Here is a 22,955-nt window from a genome sequence, read left to right as displayed (position 1 = left end):
TTAATTTCAAATCGACTAAATTTTCGCTAACATCCACGATCTGATTACAAAGAGCGTAAAAATGAAAATAGAATTTACGTGAAAATGATCTATCAGCATAAGTCATTGAAATCCTCCTCAGTGATGCTCACTATGCTGTTACATGTATACATACGTTACTATAACGACGTTAATTACATGAACATGTTGTTCACGTAATTAGACTAATAGCCGTTTGCTAGATCTCACCTTCTCCACGTTATTTTTCATTACATTTTTACTTGCTTTTAATTTCACATATATCCGATTGCTGCGACGTACGACAAAGATTACCATCGTTATTAAGGTCAGTAGCATGAATTACAATGGCGATAGGAAAATTCTCCACTCCAATCGGTTCTTCCACGTTCCTCCGCCACTTTCTCCTCACGAGCGTTCCGTAAAATGCACGAACAGCTGTGCAAGGTTTCGCAGACCAGGGTTTGGCGAACAGAGAAGAGGAGAGGAGAGGGAAGGTGAGTTCGCGAAACTTTGAGACAGTGGCCGGTCCGGTTTTCAAGTTCACGAACGGCGCGACGGGGCCAAACCGGAAGAGACGTCGTTCGCCGGGTTCAGAGACCTGCCAGTGAAAGTCCATCGATTCGATGAAGACGACGAAGAAGAGGAGCGTCGCGTCGGTGCATGGCCGCGTAACCTCCTGTCCGTTACTGAATTTTTAAATAACACGCACTTTGCAACTCGATTTTTATGAAAATTCGCCTTACGGATGACGAACGATTAGATGCATTTTTAATAATCTTGATCGTTTTCGATTAATAGATTTCAGCATGCTATTAGACTGTCCGAAAAGCGTCTTCCTTTTACAGACACGTCTTCTACAACGATGCATCTTTATACAAACATGAATCCTAATTTTTTTTTTTTTTTAAGATGTTTATTAAACCCAAGATACAATTTTAAATACATTTTGGTATTCACAATAAACGGTGAATTTTTGTAATGACGTTTTAGGCAAAAGTGCCGATACGCAATGGTACGACGTAGCCATGCTATAATATGTGTCGGCGCTTTACATTTTTCGTGTTTAATATAATTTTTGGGTTTAAGCCGCTGGGGGAGCGGAGCTTCTATGTGATTTTGTTTTTATTTGTTTTTTCTGTCCTGAAAACTTGGTCGCAAAATAGGACGTTTCGGTAGCTTGCTTTTTGGGTGCTAACATGAAACCTAATCTGTCGAACGTTGTAATCTTTAGTTTGATAGAACAAAATGGGTCATACGTAATTCGATAAAATAATATAAAAGAGAAAATGTTGTGCATCCATTATTGCCTTATAAAACGAAAGAAACTTCTCGGACGACCTAATGCAAAAGATCGGATTTCTTAGTTCCTTAACTTTTAATTCCACGCGTGTTGCTTCCTTTTTTTTCTCAATGACCAATTTTTAGCTTAGATATATTTTCGATGATGCTTTGACATAGAAACGTTTCGCTACAAGTCCTTTGTATTTCGACGATTTTTACAATATTTTATCTTTGCAAGTATTTTGGAACGGAAAGGTTTCGTCTTGAAAATGTACCAGCAATTCTTTGTTCTTCATGCTGCAATAAAGCAGGCACAATAAATTTCTAAAAATCGTTATTCGATCTAGAAATCTATGCGTCACTTTCACACTACAGAATATATTTTTCTACTTGTTTGCTATTTTGTAATTGCCAAAGGCAGATGCGAAACGGAGATAAGAGAAAAATTCAATGAACGACTTGTAAGCGGTCTGATCGAACATGAACTCTAATGCTAATCGGTAACACTAGCGTCATATGAAACGCGTCAGCGATATCTGATTACATCGATCCATTGGTTGAGGATCATTAGTCTCATTTGCATGTCGGTAGATTGGCATGCGGATAAACGACTATGATACACCACTAGTAGTAGTACGATGGCCAAATTCTATCAACACGGATATGCTTGTATTCGAGATTCGTAATTAAAATCTACATATTTATTCTAAAACTCATTCAATTATCGTAAAATTCTGTTTCTCAATGAATCCTTTACTATGGACAATTCGTGAACTATACAAGTGAATCCGGTTGTAATTTGCAATTAGAAATTTATGTAGACGTTATGTTTTATTAATGAACGATACTATAGTGATGTAATATAGTATTCTGAAATATAGTTATCATGAATAAGTCGAAATGTAAATGAACGTTCTTACACGTTCTCGTGTTTCCATTTTTTGTAGTATAGTAAGAGTTTTATAGAGAATTCCGGATTTTTTTCAACCAAACTCAGGAAGAAAAAGATATTGTACGAACGTGGAACGTTTAAACTTTTACCAAAAGGCTATAATAAAAATACAGAACGAGAGAATGGCGAGGGACTTCGATTACTACGCCAATAGAACTCGAATCACGAAACACGATCGATATGATCGACCTATTCGAGAACATAAATAGTACGAAGATCGTTTCGACAATCCTACACACTTCACATATTCTCTTTTCTATTCAAATAATCCGCTCCTATAGTAACAAAGTATACTTCGACTTAAACTTCGCCCTCGGGCTAAATTTCATTTCGAGGTATCGAAAACTTGTGTCCCATTTCTGTATCCCCTGACGTCTATATTCTACGTCGTAGAAACACTCCACAGATACCACGTGCGTATAAAACGGATTATTTTTTTGTTACATAGCTGAATAATCGTCAAACCGTGGATTTTTATGGTAAATTTAAAGATACAAAAATTCATAGAATACTCGTCGATGAACGATGAAACGAATCACCGTCTCGGACCTGTTCTTTTAATTATTTGCATAAAAATATGAATTTGCATAAATAACCGTAGTCTAGCAATCCTACCAGTCTATATCATAGTCATTCGGTTATATAGAATCGATCCTGAGAAACTTGGCCAGCTAACAGGTGGCTGGTGTCATTAACTGCTCTCCCTTTCGTATTTTACCGCCGTCTCTGGCTCTTGGTCATGTAAATGATTACACGGCATAGTCTCGGCAAACCGAGAATAGAACTGAGCGTGCTGCGTTTTACTTTCCTCGCCGCCCTTGAACAGCGAAAGTCGACGAATTTCCTGCATGCCGTGACTCCGCCACTGCCACGGTACGATCATTTCCATAAATGCTGCGCACATTCCGGAAGGTCGAGAAAGGTCGCAGCCGTACCTTGTCGAGCTAGAAAAACGATCGGCTACTTTCTTTTTCTCACAAAGGCAGCTTAAACGATTTACAAGCTGCCAACGACGATTCGTTTACTTTAGAAAATTTATCGAGGCACCGACATACTTTTTCGTGTGCTCTTTTTCAGAAATTATACACAGTGTACCTTTCGTACCTTATTTACCGTGTACCTTACTCGTTAGTATGTTGTGGTTGCAGGTATCGAGCCGATAAGCGGATTCACGTCCTTCGGTAGAATTTCGCGTCCTCGTGCCATTAAGAACTATAGACGCGTACGATCGTGATCGTTTCCATTGTGTTGGATACGACGGACGATGGCATCGTTGGTTTTCCAATATCGCTCGGTGTCTGTTGCGCACTCGTTTTCCTTGACACACCTCGAAGATGAGCCTACGCGTCGTCATAGTTGACGACCCACGCCCGAAAGACCGCTGTTTGCAAGCGTTGAAAGATAAGCGTCACAGTTCAGAGGATGATCGTTCAGAAACCTTCCCACCAATCGGCAAAGGGTCGACGATGACTGTTAAGGAAGATGCCCCGTTAGCGGAGAAAGCTGGATGAAAGTGAAAGTGTCGGACGCGGGATCGAGCATCGAGCATTTTGAGAATTTTCTGGGTCGTTGACGCGCATGTAGATTGACAGTTAAAAATTCATGGACAAATTTCTTCTTTCGCAATGCGTGTCTTTTGCGATCATTAAATTTTTTGCGCATTGTTACGCGTTTACGGGAAGTTTGAAAGCGCAGAAGTGTACAGATTGCACGTAACACGAATTTTCTACCTACGTTCTATTTCTTTCTATTATATTTTGGGGGATATAAAAAAATCCGTGGTTTAGCGATTAATAGCTTTAAAAACATAAATAATAGTACAAATAAATTTAGGTTTTTCGCTCTTGTCCTTATTTTTTGGGATACCCGTCTTTCGAGTTTCTTGAGACTTTTTACAAATTTCTTTGTGAGCAAAGTAAATGTTTGTTAATGTCCCTGTAGGAGGCGTTAATCTTTCTCGTTTTCCATATTCATCGACGACCGAACGTTTAATTTTCGCGCGTCAATTTAACACGTAGGACAGCCGTTTCCACTTACCATTTTGATATTGTAAAAATGGGACAGCTAATAAACAGGCGGCACGGAACACCGTAACGAGCATAATGATTCTTTCATCTTTTTCAAATTGATCCGACCTTCGCAATAAGATGGAGCAAAACCCCGCAATCTCGAAAATTACACCACTTAATATAGCACCCGTAATTTCGTGTAAAGAACCTACAGTGGAAATGAAACTTAAGTAAATAACACGCCAGAGTTTCTTATACGATGATAATCATTATCGTAATTACGTATAATAATTATTAGTGAATCTGTTTCCAGTTTCTTCTATTTCATAGCATTCGAATATAGTAATCTGTCGATATTAAGATTCGTTCCAATTCTTAAGAAATGTACATTATTACCTTTTCGTGATTATTTAAAAAAAAAGGGACAATGGGCGTTTTATATAAATACGTTTTCGGCCACACGTGAACAGAAATTATACGTTACGTACAATAATACACGTAAAAAAATGATTTCTTTGAAAAATTTTTCGCACAAATCTCAAGACACGGTATAACTTCTAATTTTTTAATATTTTAGATCATTTGCGACATTTACAAGCGTCTACGTAGAAGAATCGGTTCGAATAAAAGAGTTGATTTCTCTCTTACAGTAAGAAACGAACAAATTGTGGCTAAATTCTCAGGCAGGTCTGACGAACACTTGTGCAATGTTTCAACAAAATCCCTTATTAATGATTTTCTTCCGATATAAGCCATTACCCGAATCTTCCAAATTATGCGTCTTCTCAAGATTCCAGATGCACGAAATAATCCGGAAAATGCTTCATTTTCTTAAAGTATGTAGCTTGCTATTAGGTCGTCCGAAAAGTTTCTTCCGTTTTATATTATTTTATCGAATTACGTACGATCCATTTTGTTCTATCAAAGTAAAGATCACAAAGTTCGACAGATTAGGTTTCATGTTTGTATAAAGACACGTTGTTGTAAAACACGTGTCTGTAGAAGAAAGACACTTTCCGGACAACCTGATATATAAAATTATCGTTACCAACGAACTACCTTAAGCATTGATCTTCAAAACGGCCCATTTTCTCAACGTTCGATCTACGTAATAATACAATTTACCGATCTTTCAAATGATCCATTTGCTTGACATTCGATATTTAAGAATCAATTATCTCCGATTCTTCCAATTAGAATTTCCAAAATTTCGCCAAACAATCAAATGCTTTGTCGATAAAACGAAGAGAAAAAGGAAACGGTGAGATCCCTTTACGGACGTTGTAATCGCAAGTTTCCAGAAATCATTTTCCCGTGTCTTCTTGACCATTCGATCGTACGAAAGTCAGTGATCTCGTTAACACAGTTCTCGCAACGATAAGAAATCGCCATAAGTATCGAGGGAATATCCGCATCCGGCGCGATCACCGGAAACTCCATGTCTGCTCGTCGGTTTTTTACCAACTCGTCGACTCGTCGAGGATAACCTCGTCAGAAGTAGAACCGTCGATAAAAAGTGGCTCACTTTCGTTGCCATTCAAACGCGATCTTACGATCACACGAGCCACCGCAAGGCGGTGGACGACGTTCCGCGAAAGTGTGTTTATTAGGAAAGAGGCTAGGGTAATTAGAGATAAGTGCGCGTAATTGGCTGGACTTTCTTTCCACGGTTGTCCGTCCCTCGAATAAAACGTTTTACTTCTGAATCGACACGCGCTGGAATTCTGCTCTTTGTTTTATCTTTGCTCCTTGCTTTGTTGCGTATGTGGCGCGTGTGTGCCATTAATTGGACACGATGACGATCGTGGGAAATGGAAGATCGGTTTCACTCACGTGCTGGTATTCTGTACGTCGGCTTTTGTATGGATGGTTAAGCGTCGTGGAAATATTATACGCGCGGTTGAATTTACTTCGGTGCGATCGAATATACAGGGTGGTTGGTAACTGGTGGTACAAGCGGAAAGGGGGTGATTCCAGGCGAAAAAAGAAGTCGAAAATATAGAATAACAATTTTTCGTTCGAGGCTTTGTTTTCGAGAAAATCGACTTTGAATTTCCGCTCGGTACGCCTGCACTTTATCGCGTCTCACTGTAGATCGTTGTCTCGATGGAAAAATTAAAAAAAAAATTTATTCTATATTTTCGACTTCTTTTTTCGCGTAGAATCGCCCCCTTTCCGCTTGTACCACCAGTTACCAACCATCCTGTATAAGAATAATTCGTCGTTTTATGAAATTTACGACGGTACAACTTACAAAGTAAAGTTATACCAATTTTCGTGTAAACGAGATCGTCGGTGTCACATTGATTAATTTAACGTCGAAGTTGGATGTTGTAACAGAGTTCGAATGAGATATGATAATTCGTTTATTCGATTAACAGAAATTCGTGTTGACTATCGAATGGATAATTAAGTGAAAGGGCGTTGATTAAAGGAAACGAAGATGTGTTTTATCGTATTCAGTGAAGCAGGCTGTCATTAATCAATCGTTCAGGTAACAGTACGGTGATCCACGCTGGTCTTTCTTGCATTCCTCAAGTGAAAATGGAGAAGCAAATCGGTCGACCCAAAATTCGAGTCCCACCCGGTATTTTTCAGCCCTGGACGCGCCTCAACCGACCGATGACTTTTTCCATCGTTCGATCTTCCAGTTAACTTCTATTTAAAGCGCGATGTTTCTCAAAATTCGCTTCTCCATAAACTTCAATAATAATTTCAAATTACGAAAATTGAGAAAAAGAATTGAAAATAATAAAAAAAAAAAATGAGATGAACAGGATGATTTTCGTGAATTGGTTGAGGTATTGGTACTCGAGACGCGTGTGAAAGCTCGTTGCACTTGCCGATAACCCGTATCTCGTCGCAGGGACATAAATTCCGGACTCAAACTAGCGTAGAATATTGTCGACCCACTTATACACTGTGACTACTTTCACTTGCGCCGAAGAGAAGCGCACTCGCACCAACAATTCCCGAATAATCCTTTCATTCGGTCGTGGTGCCCTTGTTCGGTGAAGCTTTGGTCACTTTCATCGACGCTCGAGCAAAGGAACGTGTTATAGCTGGTGATACAAACTAATCGGAGTGTATACTAATTCGTTGTACAAATATTTCAATTTAAAATGCTGCTGTAAATTGTGAGACAGATCAGTTCGATTTCCGAGTGGTTATTAATACATATTGATCGAGGATTGTTAAAATTTTTTTTTTCTAATACAATTAAATATATTATCGTTAGATGATAATATTAGGTTGCCCGAAAAGTTTCTTTCCTTTTATGAGGAAATAATAGGAAACATTTTCCTTTTTATCCATTTTGTTCTATCAAAATAAAAGTCACAACGTTCGACAGATTAGGTTTCATGTTTGTACAAAGATGCATCGTTGTAAAAGACGTGTCTGTAAAAGAAAGACACTTTCCGGACAACCTAATACATTTTGTAATTGAAACACGTGAATAGAAAATTAAGAAATTGGTTTGTACACGTTGGCAAATTGACGGAGTTGAATTGAGAAGAATCGAAATATTTATAACATTGATCGAAATATTGTATGCCAAGAGTATTTTATTCTTGAAATAATCGAATGGAGATTCAGTAAGAAAAAAGTATCGAATTATTGAAAATATAAATTTGATATTCTTAGAAGCACATTGGGCAGAATAATAATTTGTTGTTCCCAATTTTTTTCTAATTATAAAAATTCACATTACAACAATAATCTCGAGGTTACGGTTATTTTCGAATGATAGAAATATTAATCGACGTATGAAGAGTCGGAATGGTAGCAGTAATTACTTAGCAGCTACTTTCTGCCAGGTTTCTACGAGTCCGTTTCTGTGTCTTATTTTTAATACGATCGCTTGGAGAAAGTTAAACATTAGCAGGTTTCAATTTTTCACCGTGAAAATTGCTCACATCCGCGATTATAATGCAGGGAATCACTGTTACCCTCGTCCGGCTCTATATCTTTCATCGCAAATTAAAGAAGAGATTAACAAAGGACGTTGGTACAATCCTTTTTCTTCACCGCCTCGAAAACATCGTGAAGCCCGCTTTCTTTCGCCATTGTTGTCGATGTTCTAACAATAAAAAAAAAAAATCCATCACGTCGAAGCACAACGATACAGTTAAGAATTTATAAATAATTTTCAAATTTCTAAAAATGGAATAAAAGAGAAATTTTCTCTTCTTCATATTTTAGAAATCGTTGGAAAAAGTTGGAACAGCTCTTTACAAATAAATTATCTCTTCTTCTTTTATTTATTCTTTTTTTTTCTTTTTTTTATTCGGTACGCCAGAGAAACAAAAATTGTCTCCGAACGGATAACTCACGCGCGTTTTAAACATCGCCTTCGCTGTTCCACTTTTCTAATTGCATAGTCACCATTAACTGGCTGACAAGCTATTAAAAATCCACTGATGAATCGGCTCAGAGTAAACGAACCACGTTTTGTAGAGCTAATAAAGCGATTTTTAACCTACTAAACGTTATGCGTACTATCACTTGTCGCTACTTCTTAGTTTACAGGTTTTCAAGAATTCTTTCAAGAATTCAACCACGATTATAAACGAAATCGTTCGATATTTCACTAAATTCTATTTTTAATTTTCCCAACGTGAAATTGTCCCCATATTCTGTTCGCAACTTTCCAAATAATTGAAGAATTATACAGTGAACGATTTACAAGAACTCGTAGACGAATCTCACGACTAAAATTGCATTTCACGTTTTTCTATGCGTCCTGAAAACTTTCCTCTCCAATTTACTCCAAACGATTAAACAATTATCCAATCTCCGATTAATATACATAAATAACGACGTAAGTTTCACGATCACAAGTATAAAGAAAATTACTCGACCTTTGCCCAAAATTCTGTTCTTCCATTTATTCTTAATTTTTAATAATCGAACAATTACCTTGTCGCCAGGTTCCATAAAATGTTCTGCAACACGGTGGATCCAGCGTCACCGCCAGCCAAGATCATATCACAAATGGATCTTTCCTCGCAGTCGTTGAAGGGATCCGTGTATCTCGCGTGTTTATGTTCCACTGGAAGGTCAGCGACCCTCCACTTGGACAAAACGATGTTAGGCTGGCTAAAGGGTTTCGTTCGTGATTAGAATTCCAGTAGACACGTTTTTGGAGCGGAAAAAAACGAGAGTGCACTCACGTAGTGTTGTCGACCTTTACGACATTTGGAGTCAGAGCAGCTATGAGCAGACCGAGAGGCAGAATAGCGCCGATCAAATGGAAGATCTTTTTCCAGACGGACACTCTGCGAAGAGAATCTCGTGAGCGAATAACATCTTTGAAGTATTGGGTTGGCAACTAAGCGATTGCGGATTTTGTCATTACCACCTAATGACACTTGACTGCCAACCCAATAATAAAGCAGCTATTTTTATGTATTCAGGAATTTTGGTATTGTTGCAAGGACTGAGAGGAGAACGATAATTTAGGCGTCGCAAAACTGACAGACGAAGAAAGATACAAGTGTACTTTTTCTCGTGAAAAAGATATCCGCTGGAAACGATACAGTTCTCGAGGTATCGTTGCTTTTAATTTTACTTTGAAAATTATCGACGCTCGTTCATCTTAACGTGACCATTAGTATTTAGAAAATTTTCATCGCGACGAACATTGATTCGCTCTTTGTAAACGATATGAATGAAGTTGTGAGATGTCTAAATTATTTTTGGCTGTTGCAGTGGGAAATCGCGATTTAAAAGAGAACACGGATCCAGAGGAGAAGTAGCAACTTGGAAGATATTTTCAAAAGCGAAGGAAAAGTGGAAAGTCGACGGAACGCTCACCTTTTCTTAACAGGATAAGACGGACGTTCGTCGTTGATAAAATCAACCTGATGATATCCACGGTGTGGCTGATAGATAGGATAAGGATACTTCCTAGTTGTGAGAAACGACGACTCCTGGACGTAGACCACCCCGTTACTCGGCTTCCTGAATAACTCGAAATTTTTCAGATTTGACTGTTGCTGATTCTGATGATCGTAAAATCCAGTATAATGTGACATCTTTAAAGGATCAGCGTTCAGTTCCGGTTTTGAAAAGCTTCCCTCGTGTTTCTCACTTTCAGCCTGAAATTTTGACGGTTTTCCCCAAACGGTGGACGTTTGTTGATCGAAAACAGGCTTCTCTAAATTCTGGAAGATTTGTTGGTCCGCGGAATCGTACTGCGCCCCCATATTTTCCGTAACCGAATGAGAGAACTGTTGATGGAAAGCTTGATCCTTCGAAGAGTCGTCGTATTCGACTCTGACAGCGTCCAACCCATCGTCTTGAAATTTGACGTAACCATTCTGCGTCGTCCCATCTTTCTTACTCTCTTCAGTTGGTGCAACGACAGTTTCGAATAAATTCTGGTAAGAATTCCCTTGATTACCAGCCTGAAGAGTTTGCAGAGTCTTCGCCGTAGGCTGGAAGACTATTTGGAAATCTTTTAAATGTCGGTGATACGAGGCAGGAGCCACTCCATTGTCGAAGTTGAAATGATGAACAGCGTTGAAGGGAACATTACTGATTCTCGATTCCTTAATTTCACCTATGTAGAAAAATTGTTAAGCGTAGTATCGAATGGTTCATCGAATATTAGAATTACGAATATAGCGACAGATAAATTTCCATTTGTTGCAATAAGAACAAAGTGGAAATATAAAGATAGGAGGATTAAAGATGGGTCGAAGATCTCACACGCATGACGCTCGATTATCTCAATCAAATTTACACGTGTCCGCCATACATCCTAATTCACACGCGCAACAATCTATACTCACTTGCTATCGATAAACATCCGCTCGATTCACTATCGTTTCGCACGAATCTTTCGCTCAAACTCTCTGTTCTGCATTCACTCAAAATTACGATACCACACCTAGATGTACACTGGGTCTGAATTCTCTGGAAATGTTTTTCCTGGCATTGATGGACAGTGTCAGCTTCTGGTAGGTCTGTACAGTTGTGGCAGACTCTGTGGTCGTCGCGGATTCCAACGAAAATTGGTCTTCGGTGGAGGACTCCTCGACGAATTCTTCCACTGGCTTCACCGCCTCGTTTGGAGTTAGGCTGTTCGATCTTGCGTGATCTTTGGCGCGGACTGAGCTTGCGAATAGCAACAAGATGAGGAATAACAGTTTCGTCGTAATAACCTGCCGGTCCATTCTGCGTTGGCGTATTTCGTAGAACGAAAAATGGTGGATGTGTTTAAGATGTTCTACGGCGGTGTGTCTGTTGCACTAAACAGGATCTTCGGCGATTCGGCGTCTTTAACACGCGAGAAACTAGAGTCGACGTGTTCTCTAAAAAGCGTGAAGGTGAAATTCGTCTCTTAATCATCAGCCTTACTCCAATTGCCGTTGACAAAGTGCTCGTTTAGTTCCAGCTGAGGCGTGGGCGAAGGGGACGCTACAGAAAGATTTCGACAACGTATTCTCGCAACACTTTGGCGTCTAAAATTAATTGTACAGAAGGTTTCATTTATAGTACGAATTCTGGTAGCCTGTTGTCCTAAGACACAGGCCATCCGGTATGTTCCCATTCGCTCAAGTTCATCAACTCGTATCAGAACAAACAGAAAAACGTTTCACTCTATCATTGCACCGTTTGCCGAACGATTTATCGAACGTACTGTATTATTCCCGAGTCACCCTATACGTAAGATATACAAAGCTACATCTTTGTTAAATTATCACGTCGTTAACATCGAAATACACCATTTATTATTAACGACGAGGTAAATTATTTTAAGCGTACAAATTTTTCTTATCGTTTCTATCAACTTTTGACTATTTGGATTTCTATCGAATCATTACCATCGCGTATGATACGAATATTACAAATATCTTGTAATTTCTACATACAGGATGGTGCGGTAGCTACGATATTTCAAACACCAGATAATTTAGCAAGGGAAGTGTTTCGAACGAGGGTTAATCGATAAAAGGAAAACCTAAACTCCTTGTATCGACATTTGTAGTGGCTTGAAAACTCGCTGACTTTTGGTTCAAAACATTTCACGTTGAAATCGAGAAAGAAAATGAAGAATCGTAGCGACCGACTCGCCGGCCACCCAGTATATTTTCAAACTTTATCTCAATTCGTTTCATCTACTAAATATTATAATAAGTACTCTACTTTGTATACTTCATTTATACTTTCGTATGTCACGTTGCGTTTCTATATCTTCGAATTGCTCGAATGGATTCATCAAAATCCGCAGTCTGTTCGCAAAGGATAACCATAAGCGTTCGAGTATTTTCGCGAGCCCGTGTAAACAAGTTCATCGTCAGAACGTTCATCGGCGGTAGTTTCTAGGCGATCAGATAATTACGATTGTCAGCAGCTTGTCTTCTCTCTGCTTAATACTTGTTTTCATTATCGGTACGTTAACATCTTGGCGAGGTCGGAACGAAAGTGGCCGGAAAAATAAGGAAGAAAGAACGACCGCGAAAGGGGATAGCCTAGATGTCGGGACGATATTCACGCATCGACAACCAGTTTCCATGGAAAGTACACTTGAGAATAACGAAAGGTTTTTAACGCGAGAAGTCACGAAACTCATAGAATAGACCCACGTAACCGACCACGTTATATCGGATTTCTCGGATGGATTCTGGGACACTTTTCACGCTGGCCGCATATAAAACCTGCAATGAAAGAAATAATCGTTTAACGCGTTTCCCAGCTACACTTTTCCCTGGTTTCACCGTTGCTCGCTCGTTAAGTCGTGGAAATTGCAACGATTAACGATGTATCTCGACATTTTCACGTTCAATTAGGCAATCTTTCAGATGCTACAACTTTGTCTATATGTCGACCTTGTGTTCGTAGTTTCGTAGGATTATCGGCTTATTGGATTGTACACGTGTGAAATTTTCTAACGATTCTATACGTGGCTATAGCTTACGATTACGACGGTTCTATCGGGCTATAAAAGTCGTTCGTAAGTGGATTTAACATTTTCAAGTCGTCTTAACTTTCAGATGCTAAAACTCCCGAGTTTCGAGTATTATTCGTTTTATTAAGCTCGTAGTATATTATACTTGCAGTGAAACGTAGCTATAAGAGAGCTGGTGATTTTAGTAGGTTAGAAGATTCATCCAGAAATGGATGTGGAATTTTCAACATCTCCGATTTTATCCCTACCGCGATAGAATGAAATTTTCAGAAATTTCGATCTCCTGTGACTCTGCTATCGAAATATCCATAAATATAAGTTCCCTTAATTAATAAATAAAGTAAATGAAATAAGTAAATATTCAAGCGAATCAATTTGAGCGATTCGATCATGAAATAATAAAAGTAATTCGTGATGTTCGCGAATGAGACGAAGAGGTTCGAAGATAAGTGTCGTAACCAGGCAAAGGAAGTCGATCGGTAAAACAAATGGATCGTTAAGGAAGAAACCGACCAGCTGGTTGGATTTCTACGGATGAGGCGTAAAATAGGAAGGAAAAATGTTTTATTACACGGCTTCACGGAATCTGAGCAAAGAGCGGAAAGGGGTGAAAAGACTTTCTAAGGCGAGTTTTATCAGCGAGCGGCGAGAGTCTGGCCTTGTTTCAAACAGAGGTCAAGTCGTGCCCAGGAACTGGTTAAAGCAGATGTTAGATACACGATAAACCTGTACAATACCAATCCTATGCACGACTTCTTCGTGTCCGAATAGTCATCGTGACTGTCGCCTTTTAATTAACATTCGTCTGAAACTTTCGTTCCGTTTTCTTTCAAAGATCAATTACGCTTCGCAGTTTATATATAGGTGTAATTTAATCTTTTAAATTACGAGCATAAATCTATTACGATATACGATAAGAAATATTTATAAATGATCGGGATTATTGTGGTAAAGTGGAAGCTCTAAGAACTTGTCATTTCGTTCGTCGATATCTTATTGCCACATCTTATATTCGATTTATATATTTAAGAATTTTTTGCCATTTTAAAACATCGTTCCATCATCATTAAAAATTATTCTAATTTATTCTATTTACATTTACAAAATTACTTGACATACTTTATACGAGCACATTTATTTACCGGCTTGACCAACATTGATTCACGTTCGCCAATTTCTAATTACTCTGATCAAAAGATATCGTAATTAATAGGTTAAACCATTCTTTATTAAGGAATCTCATTTTTCCGTAAATTAGGCTCAAATAATAATCGCAACTTGTGCTTAACTATCCTCCGTTTAACGGTAGAGAAACTAGAGAATTAATTTTGATTTATTAACAATTCGTAAAAGATTATTATTTTCGCTAGCAGATATGAACATTCGCGAGTCTTTGGTTTTAAAGGGAAACGAGACCTTTTTGTATTCTATTTAAAATAGTTTCAGATAAATTGTTTTCAAACGATAAAAACAGCTAGAGTACTCGAGAAAAATGTTAGAAAAAGGGAACTGTGAGTTTCTAGCGTCGATTGATAATTTCTCAAGAATTTCAATCGACAATTTTTCCAGATCAATCGCAAAACGTTACAAATGTTTCATTTACAAAACTTGGTCACTTTTTCATTTTTACCATATCAAAATTCTCTTCGTTTTCGCTATTTTTGTTCGTGACGTAGTTCCTTCGATGTTTCTCGTAATTCTAGAAAAATCCGTCGGTTTATTAAAAAAACACAGGACACGCGACACACGAGTCACGAGTTTCTGCACACGATATCCCCTTCCGTTTGGATCGGCCGACAACGAAAGTAGACGATCCCTGCACTTGACAGTCGTCTGTTCTCTCCTTTTTCCAATGCGCGTCCTGCTGCTCGTTTTCGCGGTTATCTACGCCGGAGAACGACCCAATTCCGGTTTCGAGTAGGCCAAGCGACCGCACCGTCAGACCGGAATCGGAAGGGAAAAATCCTGGCTCGTTGCGCGTCCATCGGAAGTCCAGTGGAATCGAACGATCTTCGTCTTCGGCATAATACAAAGATTCTTCGAGTTTCTATCAAATCTTTCGGAGCGTTTCGAAAACTGTTGGAGTTTCTTTAAAAAGCATGGAAAATTGCCAACAGCTTGAACTCGAAGTTTCAGTATCTTTCATAGAATAAATTTCCTAATATCAAATTCAAACTTTTGATCTTCTCGCATTTTCCCTTCTTCTATTGTATTTCGTATCTTGTATCTTCCGTCGTGTCTTCCATTCGCATTTCCATGTCGCTTTGTATCTTCCGAAAATCGACGTCGAGTCGATGATCTAAGGTTTCACGTCCGACCAACGAAGAAAAATCAATTTACCGTTTATCGATCCTATGGAATTTGTTGAAATTCGTAGCGACGCTATAGGAAAATATTTCTAATAAAAATATCTGTAACAAAAAGAGGAAGAAAAGATGGTTCGCAAAATATAAGTGTTTGATGGACCGAGAACGAAGCAGGTAAGAAATTCTCGAAGAGAATCCTGCAGAATCATTGACCTGACCTAAGAAATTCCTGTTGGAAGAAAGAAATTAACGGGAGGTTTGTGGGTCGAGGATGCAAAAATGTGAAAATCCGAGCACGTGGTACGGAAACTGCTCGTAAAACGGAAAACGTTAGAGACGTTTCACTGGCGGAGCAAGGTGGAAGAATTTCATGGTGTGACAAGAGATAAAAAAGGGGAAAAACTCACGGGGTTTCTGTGCCGAGAAAGCGCAAAAACAGCGAAACGATCGACTCCCTCTGACTATAAAACAGCAAGGAATTGGTGATTTATCGAGCATGAACATCGTCATGCTCGTTCCTCTACTCCTTTTTCCCTGTGTCCTTAATCGATGAACGAATTCCATATGGCAAGACGACGAAATTCGTCTGTGAAACAATAGCAAGGGACTTTTATCGACGTTAGCCATCTTTTCCCTCTAATAACGTAGCCATTGAAAACGCCACTATCAAAGTGGAAGAGCCGCCGAATATATTGAAACTATTTTCATTGTCAATCGATTCGCTTTTTAATATCGGAGTTTAATTCTCTGGTTAAAAGGATTCGTCTTGTGCCGCTGTATTTATTAGAAATCCTCGTGAAAGGATTCTCATTATTAGAATCTAATTTTACTATCGGAAAGAACACAATTCTCATTCTCATCTTCATCGTTCTCAGCTGTCGATGATCTACGAATTTCTTAACGTTAGGAGCTATTGGCTTGGCAACTAAGTGACTGCGGATTTTGTCATTAGGTGGTATTGATAAAATCCGCAATCACTTAGTTGCCAACCCAATAGGTTTAGAGTAGAAGGATTATTTTTGCTATCAATTTTGTTAGAAATTTCTTCGAAAATCGATATTGTGAGTTTAATTTTCTTTTCAATTTGAAGGATCGTTCCGGAGAGTGGCCATTTTCGTTGGAACTTCGTTGATCAAGGCCTTCTTCAACGTCGTCGATACTTTTATGGTCTGGAGGAAGCTCGATAGCGAGTGTCAGTGCGAAGGAACCGGTTTTTAAAGATCCTCGGTCAACAAAACGCATTTACCGGCAAGGTATCTATGAATCGACAAGAATTGTTCATTGAGAAAAATGGAGAACTCCGCCAGCGTGAACGGCTGACATTCCGAATCATAACCAGAAAAACCACCGTGCAAAGTAGCCGTTGATTGTCCACGCTGGAAACAATTAGTGCGTGACGAACCCTGGCTTGCTCGCTGGATTCTATTCGCACCTTGAAGTCAACAAGAGCCGAGGAAACGGACTGCATGGTTCTGCTCCTTAAACTCCTCAGAAACTTACGAGAAACCTAACGCTCCACGTTTTACGATATCCGTTTAAAAGTATGGAAAATTGAAAATTAACGAGAACTGGAAAGCATCGGCGAGTTAAAAATTCATTCAAAATTCCAGAAAGAGAAACGTATTAAACCATCGTCATGCACAGGCGTCTGCCAAGTAGTTTCGGATATTGTGGCCGTTTCTTTCGTTATAGCTTGTCTATGCGATAACTAAACAGCGAATATTTATTCCTACGAAGACAATTAAAAAAATGAAGCGTAGATAGAATCTGTTTTGTCTACGAAATACTCCGACGACCACTATATACGTCGGGTGGTACTGATAACCGCGTTGTCACGATCCTGGTTTTATCAGTGGAAAGAGGACAAGCGCAGGTTGAAGGATGGTAATTTCGATGGAGGAAAAGTAGTGTACGAGGAACGGTCAGCCTAAAAAAGTTATTACGCCGATGATAGGCAACTTGAAAACGTCAACAAACGTAATTTATCGATGAGATGTAAAGCAACGAAAGATAGAAAAAAGAAAAGCTACAAGTCGAAACTGCACGAGATGAAGATCTGTGTCAGTTAGCTCGCCAAATCCTCGCGTAGATGCCCAACTGACAATTATCAGCAGCTAGAAGAACAGAGATACGAGATGAAGAGAAGAATGGTGGACGCGACCGACACGTCCGTTCTCCAGGTGACCAAGCGTACGGAGCGTGGACGAGCTTGTTGCAGCACGTGGTTGCACGAGCGAGACGCAAAATGGACCAGGTGTTCAGGAAGTGGGGACCTGGATTAAAAGCAAACGAGGGCAACGTCTCCGCGACAGAACCATCTCGGACCTTGAACAGTGGAGGTCGACGCGCGGTTCAGCTACCTTTCGGTTCACGTTGCTTACTTCGTGGTTTTCTAACGGGTTCCTGGCTGCCCTTGGTTCCAACCGATCCTACGATCGTTCGTTGGTTCGCTGCAGCCGAAAGTCGCTGCCAGGATTGCAGAACTTGGACGAAGACCATCGAAAACGGTTAGTGTCGCGACGTGATTTACTTTTCGTTCTCTATCTTTCACCTTTTTCTTTTTTGTTTGTTATTTTTCGTAGCTTTCGAGCAGATCGGTATTTTTTAGGGATGGTCCTTTTCGCGATACATTTTTTTTTTTAAGTAGGATGGTCTTTGGTCTGTTCTTTTTTTTTTTTTAATTTAATGCTTCTCTTTGTTTGCAATGCAACGACGAATGTTTCATGGACCACTCTCGTTTATCTGTAATGGCACGATCGATGATTTTTGGTCTTATCTTCTTGCGACGAATGTTCTATGATAGCGTGGCTCTTCTTATTTGTCATAAGTTAGTTCTTACGTATTTCGTGTTTTTAGAAATGTTTTAACTATTTATCAACCGTTACTCTCAAACTATATTTTCGTACAGAAAAAGTTATCTTCAAACCACTCTACTGGTAGTTTCAAAGTGTCCCGCGAAAGAACTTCCAATTAACAAAGAATTCATTTACAGGTTTAATACTCCTAACGTATTTTCTCGCTATTTACCAAATTTCTTACTTGATATTCAATTTTTGGAAAGGTATCCATTTAGTTCCACAGGATACAACCAACATTCCTATTAATTAAATGAAAAATCCTAAGAAATTTCTGAAAATATCTCTTCCAATGGAAATAAATAAAGAGTGACGTTGTTCCCGAACACCTCGTATACAAAAATTCCCAATGTCTTACTTCCACAAAATACATTCTTTCCACTCCTCAAAGGATCCCAATAAACCCCCTAATACGCCTCCTCTAATAGCTCCAAACTGAAAATCGTTCCTTTTTCCCTTAAAATATTTTCCACCATGAAAGATAAATAACCAACCTAATCCGTAAAAGAGAAAACCCATTTATCTCCTTGTCTACTAGTCACGAACAGATCGATATCCGCAGAAAACGTTTCTAAACCAAAAGCGTGTACGTTCTCCTCGTCTTATCCTTGCAGATGGCAGCGAGAGGAGCGATCTGCCTGCTGCTGCTGGTGACATTGACCCTGAGGGGCTCGCAGTGCAGCGCGAGATACGTCGCGAAAGTGAAGACAAACGCATCAGAGCTCTTCAGGACGAGGGGGGAAAGTCTGAGGGTACTCGACGGACCGATCGCGGCCACGCGAAGTCCATTACACCAGGAGGCAAAGTCTGTCTTTCAGAACAGCAACCAAAGGATGATCAAGGACTTCCCCAGGAGCGAGGACGAGTCGATTAACGGATTTGAGACGTCCACCTTCAATCCGGACGTGTTGAACAAGTTCCTGGAGGAGTACGCGAGTAAGATCAAGAGCAGCACGGACAAGTATCAAAGATATCCGTTCAGGATCGTGAAACCTGCCGAAGCTCTGTCCCTTGAGGTGGATGATCAAACTACTACACAGTCGACTAATACGAGTTACGATCAAAATATTAAGGACGAGGAGGATACTATAAATTCTACGTCCACTGAAGACGGGGTAAGATAATTGTTTAAGGGTTGATTAAGTTAATGACGAAGGGTGTAATATTGTGTCATAACAAAAAAAAAAAAAAGAAAATCTGGGGAATGAGTAGATGATACATTCATATTTTAGTGTTGCAATTTTCTATAATCTGAATTTTTCTTGCTTATGAGAGACGAAGATTGTAATCGCTTACAGGCTTTTTAACCGATTGTTCTGTAATTGACGGTTTCAGTTAAGCGCGACGTTGAACGACACCTTGAAGAGGAACAAGTATTACGGAGCGAATTCGCACGAAGATAGAAATGGTTGGGTTACCTTGGAGGCAATACCATGGTCGAAAAGCAAAATTTCTAAATGGCAGGCGACTCCAAGTACGCAGCGGCCCTGGCCGGAAGTGAAACCATGGGACAAACCGAGCATTGGGAAACCTTGGGCCTCGGATTACTCTGTCAGGCCAATCTACGAGAACAATAAGCCATGGTAAATTTGCCTGCGATTTTGCACTGAAGTCGTTCATTTTCTATTCTCTACATTGTCATCCTAATTGAAGTAAATACCAGACCATCCGTTGAAAGGCAAAATCAGCTTCGTCAGAAATAATAAACATATATTTTCTACTTAACAAGGGATTTAACAAGCCAGAAAAGATATTTCATATTATATAGAATCGAATAACATGTTCATTTTCTCAAAGCAATTTATACCATCACGTTCGAATTGCAGGTATGAAAAGCCAAAACCAACTTGGCCAGAGAACACCAACGAGAAACCATGGCAAAAGCCTACAACTCGTCCTGCTTACTATACCGAAAAGCCTGAAGAAACTCAGGCTCAAAAGTGGCCCCCTGAGAGGCCGTCTTGGAACAATTATTCTGACCGTCCAAATAGCGACATAATTACCGACAATCGTCCAGCCAATTTCCCAAGTAACTGGAACAGACCTCAACCAACGAAACCGAGTTATCAATATTTGGATAGATACGCTGATAAAAACCAAGGAGAGGAGAGTAACGATTGGCATGATTTTCCAACGAGATTCGACGATCGTCTACGGCCTCCCACGGAGAGACCAGGATTCTCTCAGTATCAATATGTAAACAATCATCCACAGAGCTATCCCGGAAACGGGGATGGGCAATGGGTATTACTGTCGACGAACAGAGGCTACTCCAAGTCCAGACAAAGGTCGATGAAGATAGATTCGATAGGTCAAGTACAGAACGTTACTAAGAGCGTGGATAGAAATGAGGGAGAACCTGATCCAGCGATCGCCGTGGTCACGTCGAAGAGACAGGTTAGGCTAGATGATCAAAGAAGTTTCTGTAATATACTTGGAAAAACGTTTGAGAAAATTTGAGCATAGGAAAGATTCTTTGGATGTTTCTCGTTAAAATTAAGTATTATCCCTTGCTTGCAACTCTTATAAATTATCGATTGACAAAATGACAATTATAACTGTTTTCTTGATTCTTTCGTGTGTGTCCTAGAAGAGGGATGAAACAGAGTTACAGAGTCGACTAAAAGTCACCTATAATGATAATTGCAATATAATAACTCGCAGAAGGAGGAAAGAGCAATTCTTTCACTTTTGCGTCGTAACTCGCGATTCGTAACACGTTTATTAGTACGTGAGCCAGGCTTGCGTAAACGAAAAATCATTTGCGTGTTTGCGAAACGTAGCTGAGTAATCCCCGAAATTAAATCCCATGAACGAATCAAGGTTTCATTAGTAAGAACGAGAAATGAAGAAAATAGGATTATTCTACCTAAAATATAGTAGAAGCAAAAAGGAGAATTTTGGAGAAGAGAATATATTAGAACAAAATTCTGTCGTCATTTTTTCTTTACAATTGAAGACCCAAAGGCATGGGTGAAAAACATGATAGATTTTTTATATTTCCATATCTTATAGGAGGGCAATTTTGAAATTCTACACGTCACATATATATATCGCATTGTCTTCGGTTTTGCAATATTTAGCGGAAACTGGCAGTCGCTTGATGAAATATCGTTTACCTAGGTCAGGTTGACGGTGTTACCGTCGATCAACGGCACAAATACGACAACATCGCACGGAGGTCTTCTGGAAGTGGAAAAGACCTTCAAGAGCGTGGACCAGAGCCGAAGAGAGTACGAAATGGAGAGGCAAACGGTACCGATGATTCTAAGGAAGAGACCTATCAGAAACACGTTAGGAAATCAAGCATCTAGCTCTGCTGTCTTGGCTGCTGTCGGTGCTGGTAAGTTTGTCATTTGTTACTAATTTATCTAACTACTTTAGAGAAGTAGAACATAGGAATTGTCTGTAGGAAATAGAATTAATGTGGTAACATAGCAACAGTAGTATTGTGCATTTAGAAGCGATTATTTAAAGTAACAGAAGGATCAAAATTCTTGAAGAGACGCAGAGAAACATTGTTATTTATCATGTTCCTTACATAGAGAAAATTCACGAATTGTGAACTTGAGATTTTAAAGTTCGTAGAATTTAAGCGAAAGAACTGACGATTTAGAAGTTTAGAAGTTAAACGTTGGGAAAATAACGAGAAGATCAAAAACTAAGATCAGAAGCTAAGATTTAAGGGAATTGATTTCGTTGGAGTAAATTTGCTCCTCTGCAGGAATATTACCGGCAACGATGGCGATGATGATACCCATGTTTCTTGGCCGACGAAAGAGGGACCTAATGACTTCCGGATCGAGGCTCCTCGATGAGGATGATTCAGTGACGAATATTCGCGATCTCAATCCCACGAACGAACATCGAGTCCGTGGAACGAGACTACGATAGGTAAACCAATCTAGAGAAATAAACTCTCTGACAATTCGTGGGAATAGGAATGAGAATAGAAGATATAAATAAGAGAATTTAGCAAGAAAAAGAATTTAGAAAAAATAGAACAGACTTCGGATAGAAAATATAAAAAGTAAATTAACATACTAGAGTTTAAGAAAATGTACATGATAAATCTATATACATAATTTTAAGTATCTATTCCGTAAGTGCTTTACTTTTTATTTGTACGTTAATCAGGTTCTCTATGATAGTTTAGTAGCGGTTAGTTGAATTTTCTCATAGAAAAACGAATGTGTTCTTGCGGATAGAAAAATTAGATTTTTATTACTAGTTTCGTTCGTATATATGACATATACACACATGTCAGGGTATTATGTAGACATGCATCTTATTTATTATTTATTTATTTAATCATATGCGTATTTATAACATACTTTACATTTCGTCGTTCGCTTTAATACTTAATAAAAAGCATAAGTACCAACGAAAGATACGATCGAAGAACGAAAGAGTCACTTGGAGAATAAAAAAATAGAACTTTTCGTTGAAAGTTTATCAAAACCTTTAGCGTTCCCTAAAAAACGTTTCTATAATTCGGGGAAAGCGTTCTTGGAATATATCTTTTAATGGAAATTAGATTCTATGCGAGAAATCCTATTCCTTAACATTTATTTTTAAAGCTTGTCGTACTCATTCACGTCCAGGAACAACTCTTCCCCTTCTCTTGATCCCAAT

At 39.1% G+C, this 22,955-nt stretch overlaps 2 protein-coding genes across 5 annotated transcripts; one reads left to right on the top strand and one right to left on the bottom strand.

The window, feature by feature from the left end:
* The first annotated feature begins 6,540 nt into the window (after window positions 1-6,540).
* On the top strand, window positions 6,541-22,899 carry LOC117158840 (uncharacterized). Of its 4 annotated transcripts, none has more exons than XM_076621374.1 (7): window positions 6,541-6,736; window positions 16,556-17,972; window positions 18,935-19,435; window positions 19,656-19,903; window positions 20,147-20,717; window positions 21,444-21,663; window positions 22,045-22,899. In XM_076621374.1, exons 3-7 carry the CDS (start codon window positions 18,935-18,937, stop codon window positions 22,212-22,214), a joined length of 1,710 nt encoding a protein of 569 aa, XP_076477489.1. In that variant the 5' UTR covers window positions 6,541-6,736; window positions 16,556-17,972; the 3' UTR covers window positions 22,215-22,899. The 4 variants fall into 4 exon arrangements, with proteins under 4 accessions (XP_076477489.1, XP_076477488.1, XP_033194065.1 ...); XM_076621373.1 differs by lacking the exon at window positions 6,541-6,736 and adding an exon at window positions 9,326-9,537; XM_033338174.2 differs by lacking the exon at window positions 6,541-6,736 and adding an exon at window positions 10,506-10,628.
* LOC117158940 (uncharacterized) lies at window positions 7,889-11,549 on the bottom strand. The gene is made up of 5 exons (XM_033338348.2): window positions 11,138-11,549; window positions 10,060-10,807; window positions 9,417-9,521; window positions 9,163-9,342; window positions 7,889-8,323 (listed from the first exon to the last, which is right to left on the bottom strand). Exons 1-5 carry the CDS (start codon window positions 11,421-11,423, stop codon window positions 8,236-8,238), a joined length of 1,407 nt encoding a protein of 468 aa, XP_033194239.2. The 5' UTR covers window positions 11,424-11,549; the 3' UTR covers window positions 7,889-8,235.
* Window positions 22,900-22,955: the final 56 nt, after the last annotated feature.

Source organism: Bombus vancouverensis, chromosome 9, assembly GCF_051014615.1.
Source record: "Bombus vancouverensis nearcticus chromosome 9, iyBomVanc1_principal, whole genome shotgun sequence".
NCBI lineage: Eukaryota > Metazoa > Arthropoda > Insecta > Hymenoptera > Apidae > Bombus > Bombus vancouverensis.
Note: the sequence above shows the minus strand (reverse complement) of the source record. Positions and strands in the feature narration are given on the sequence as shown.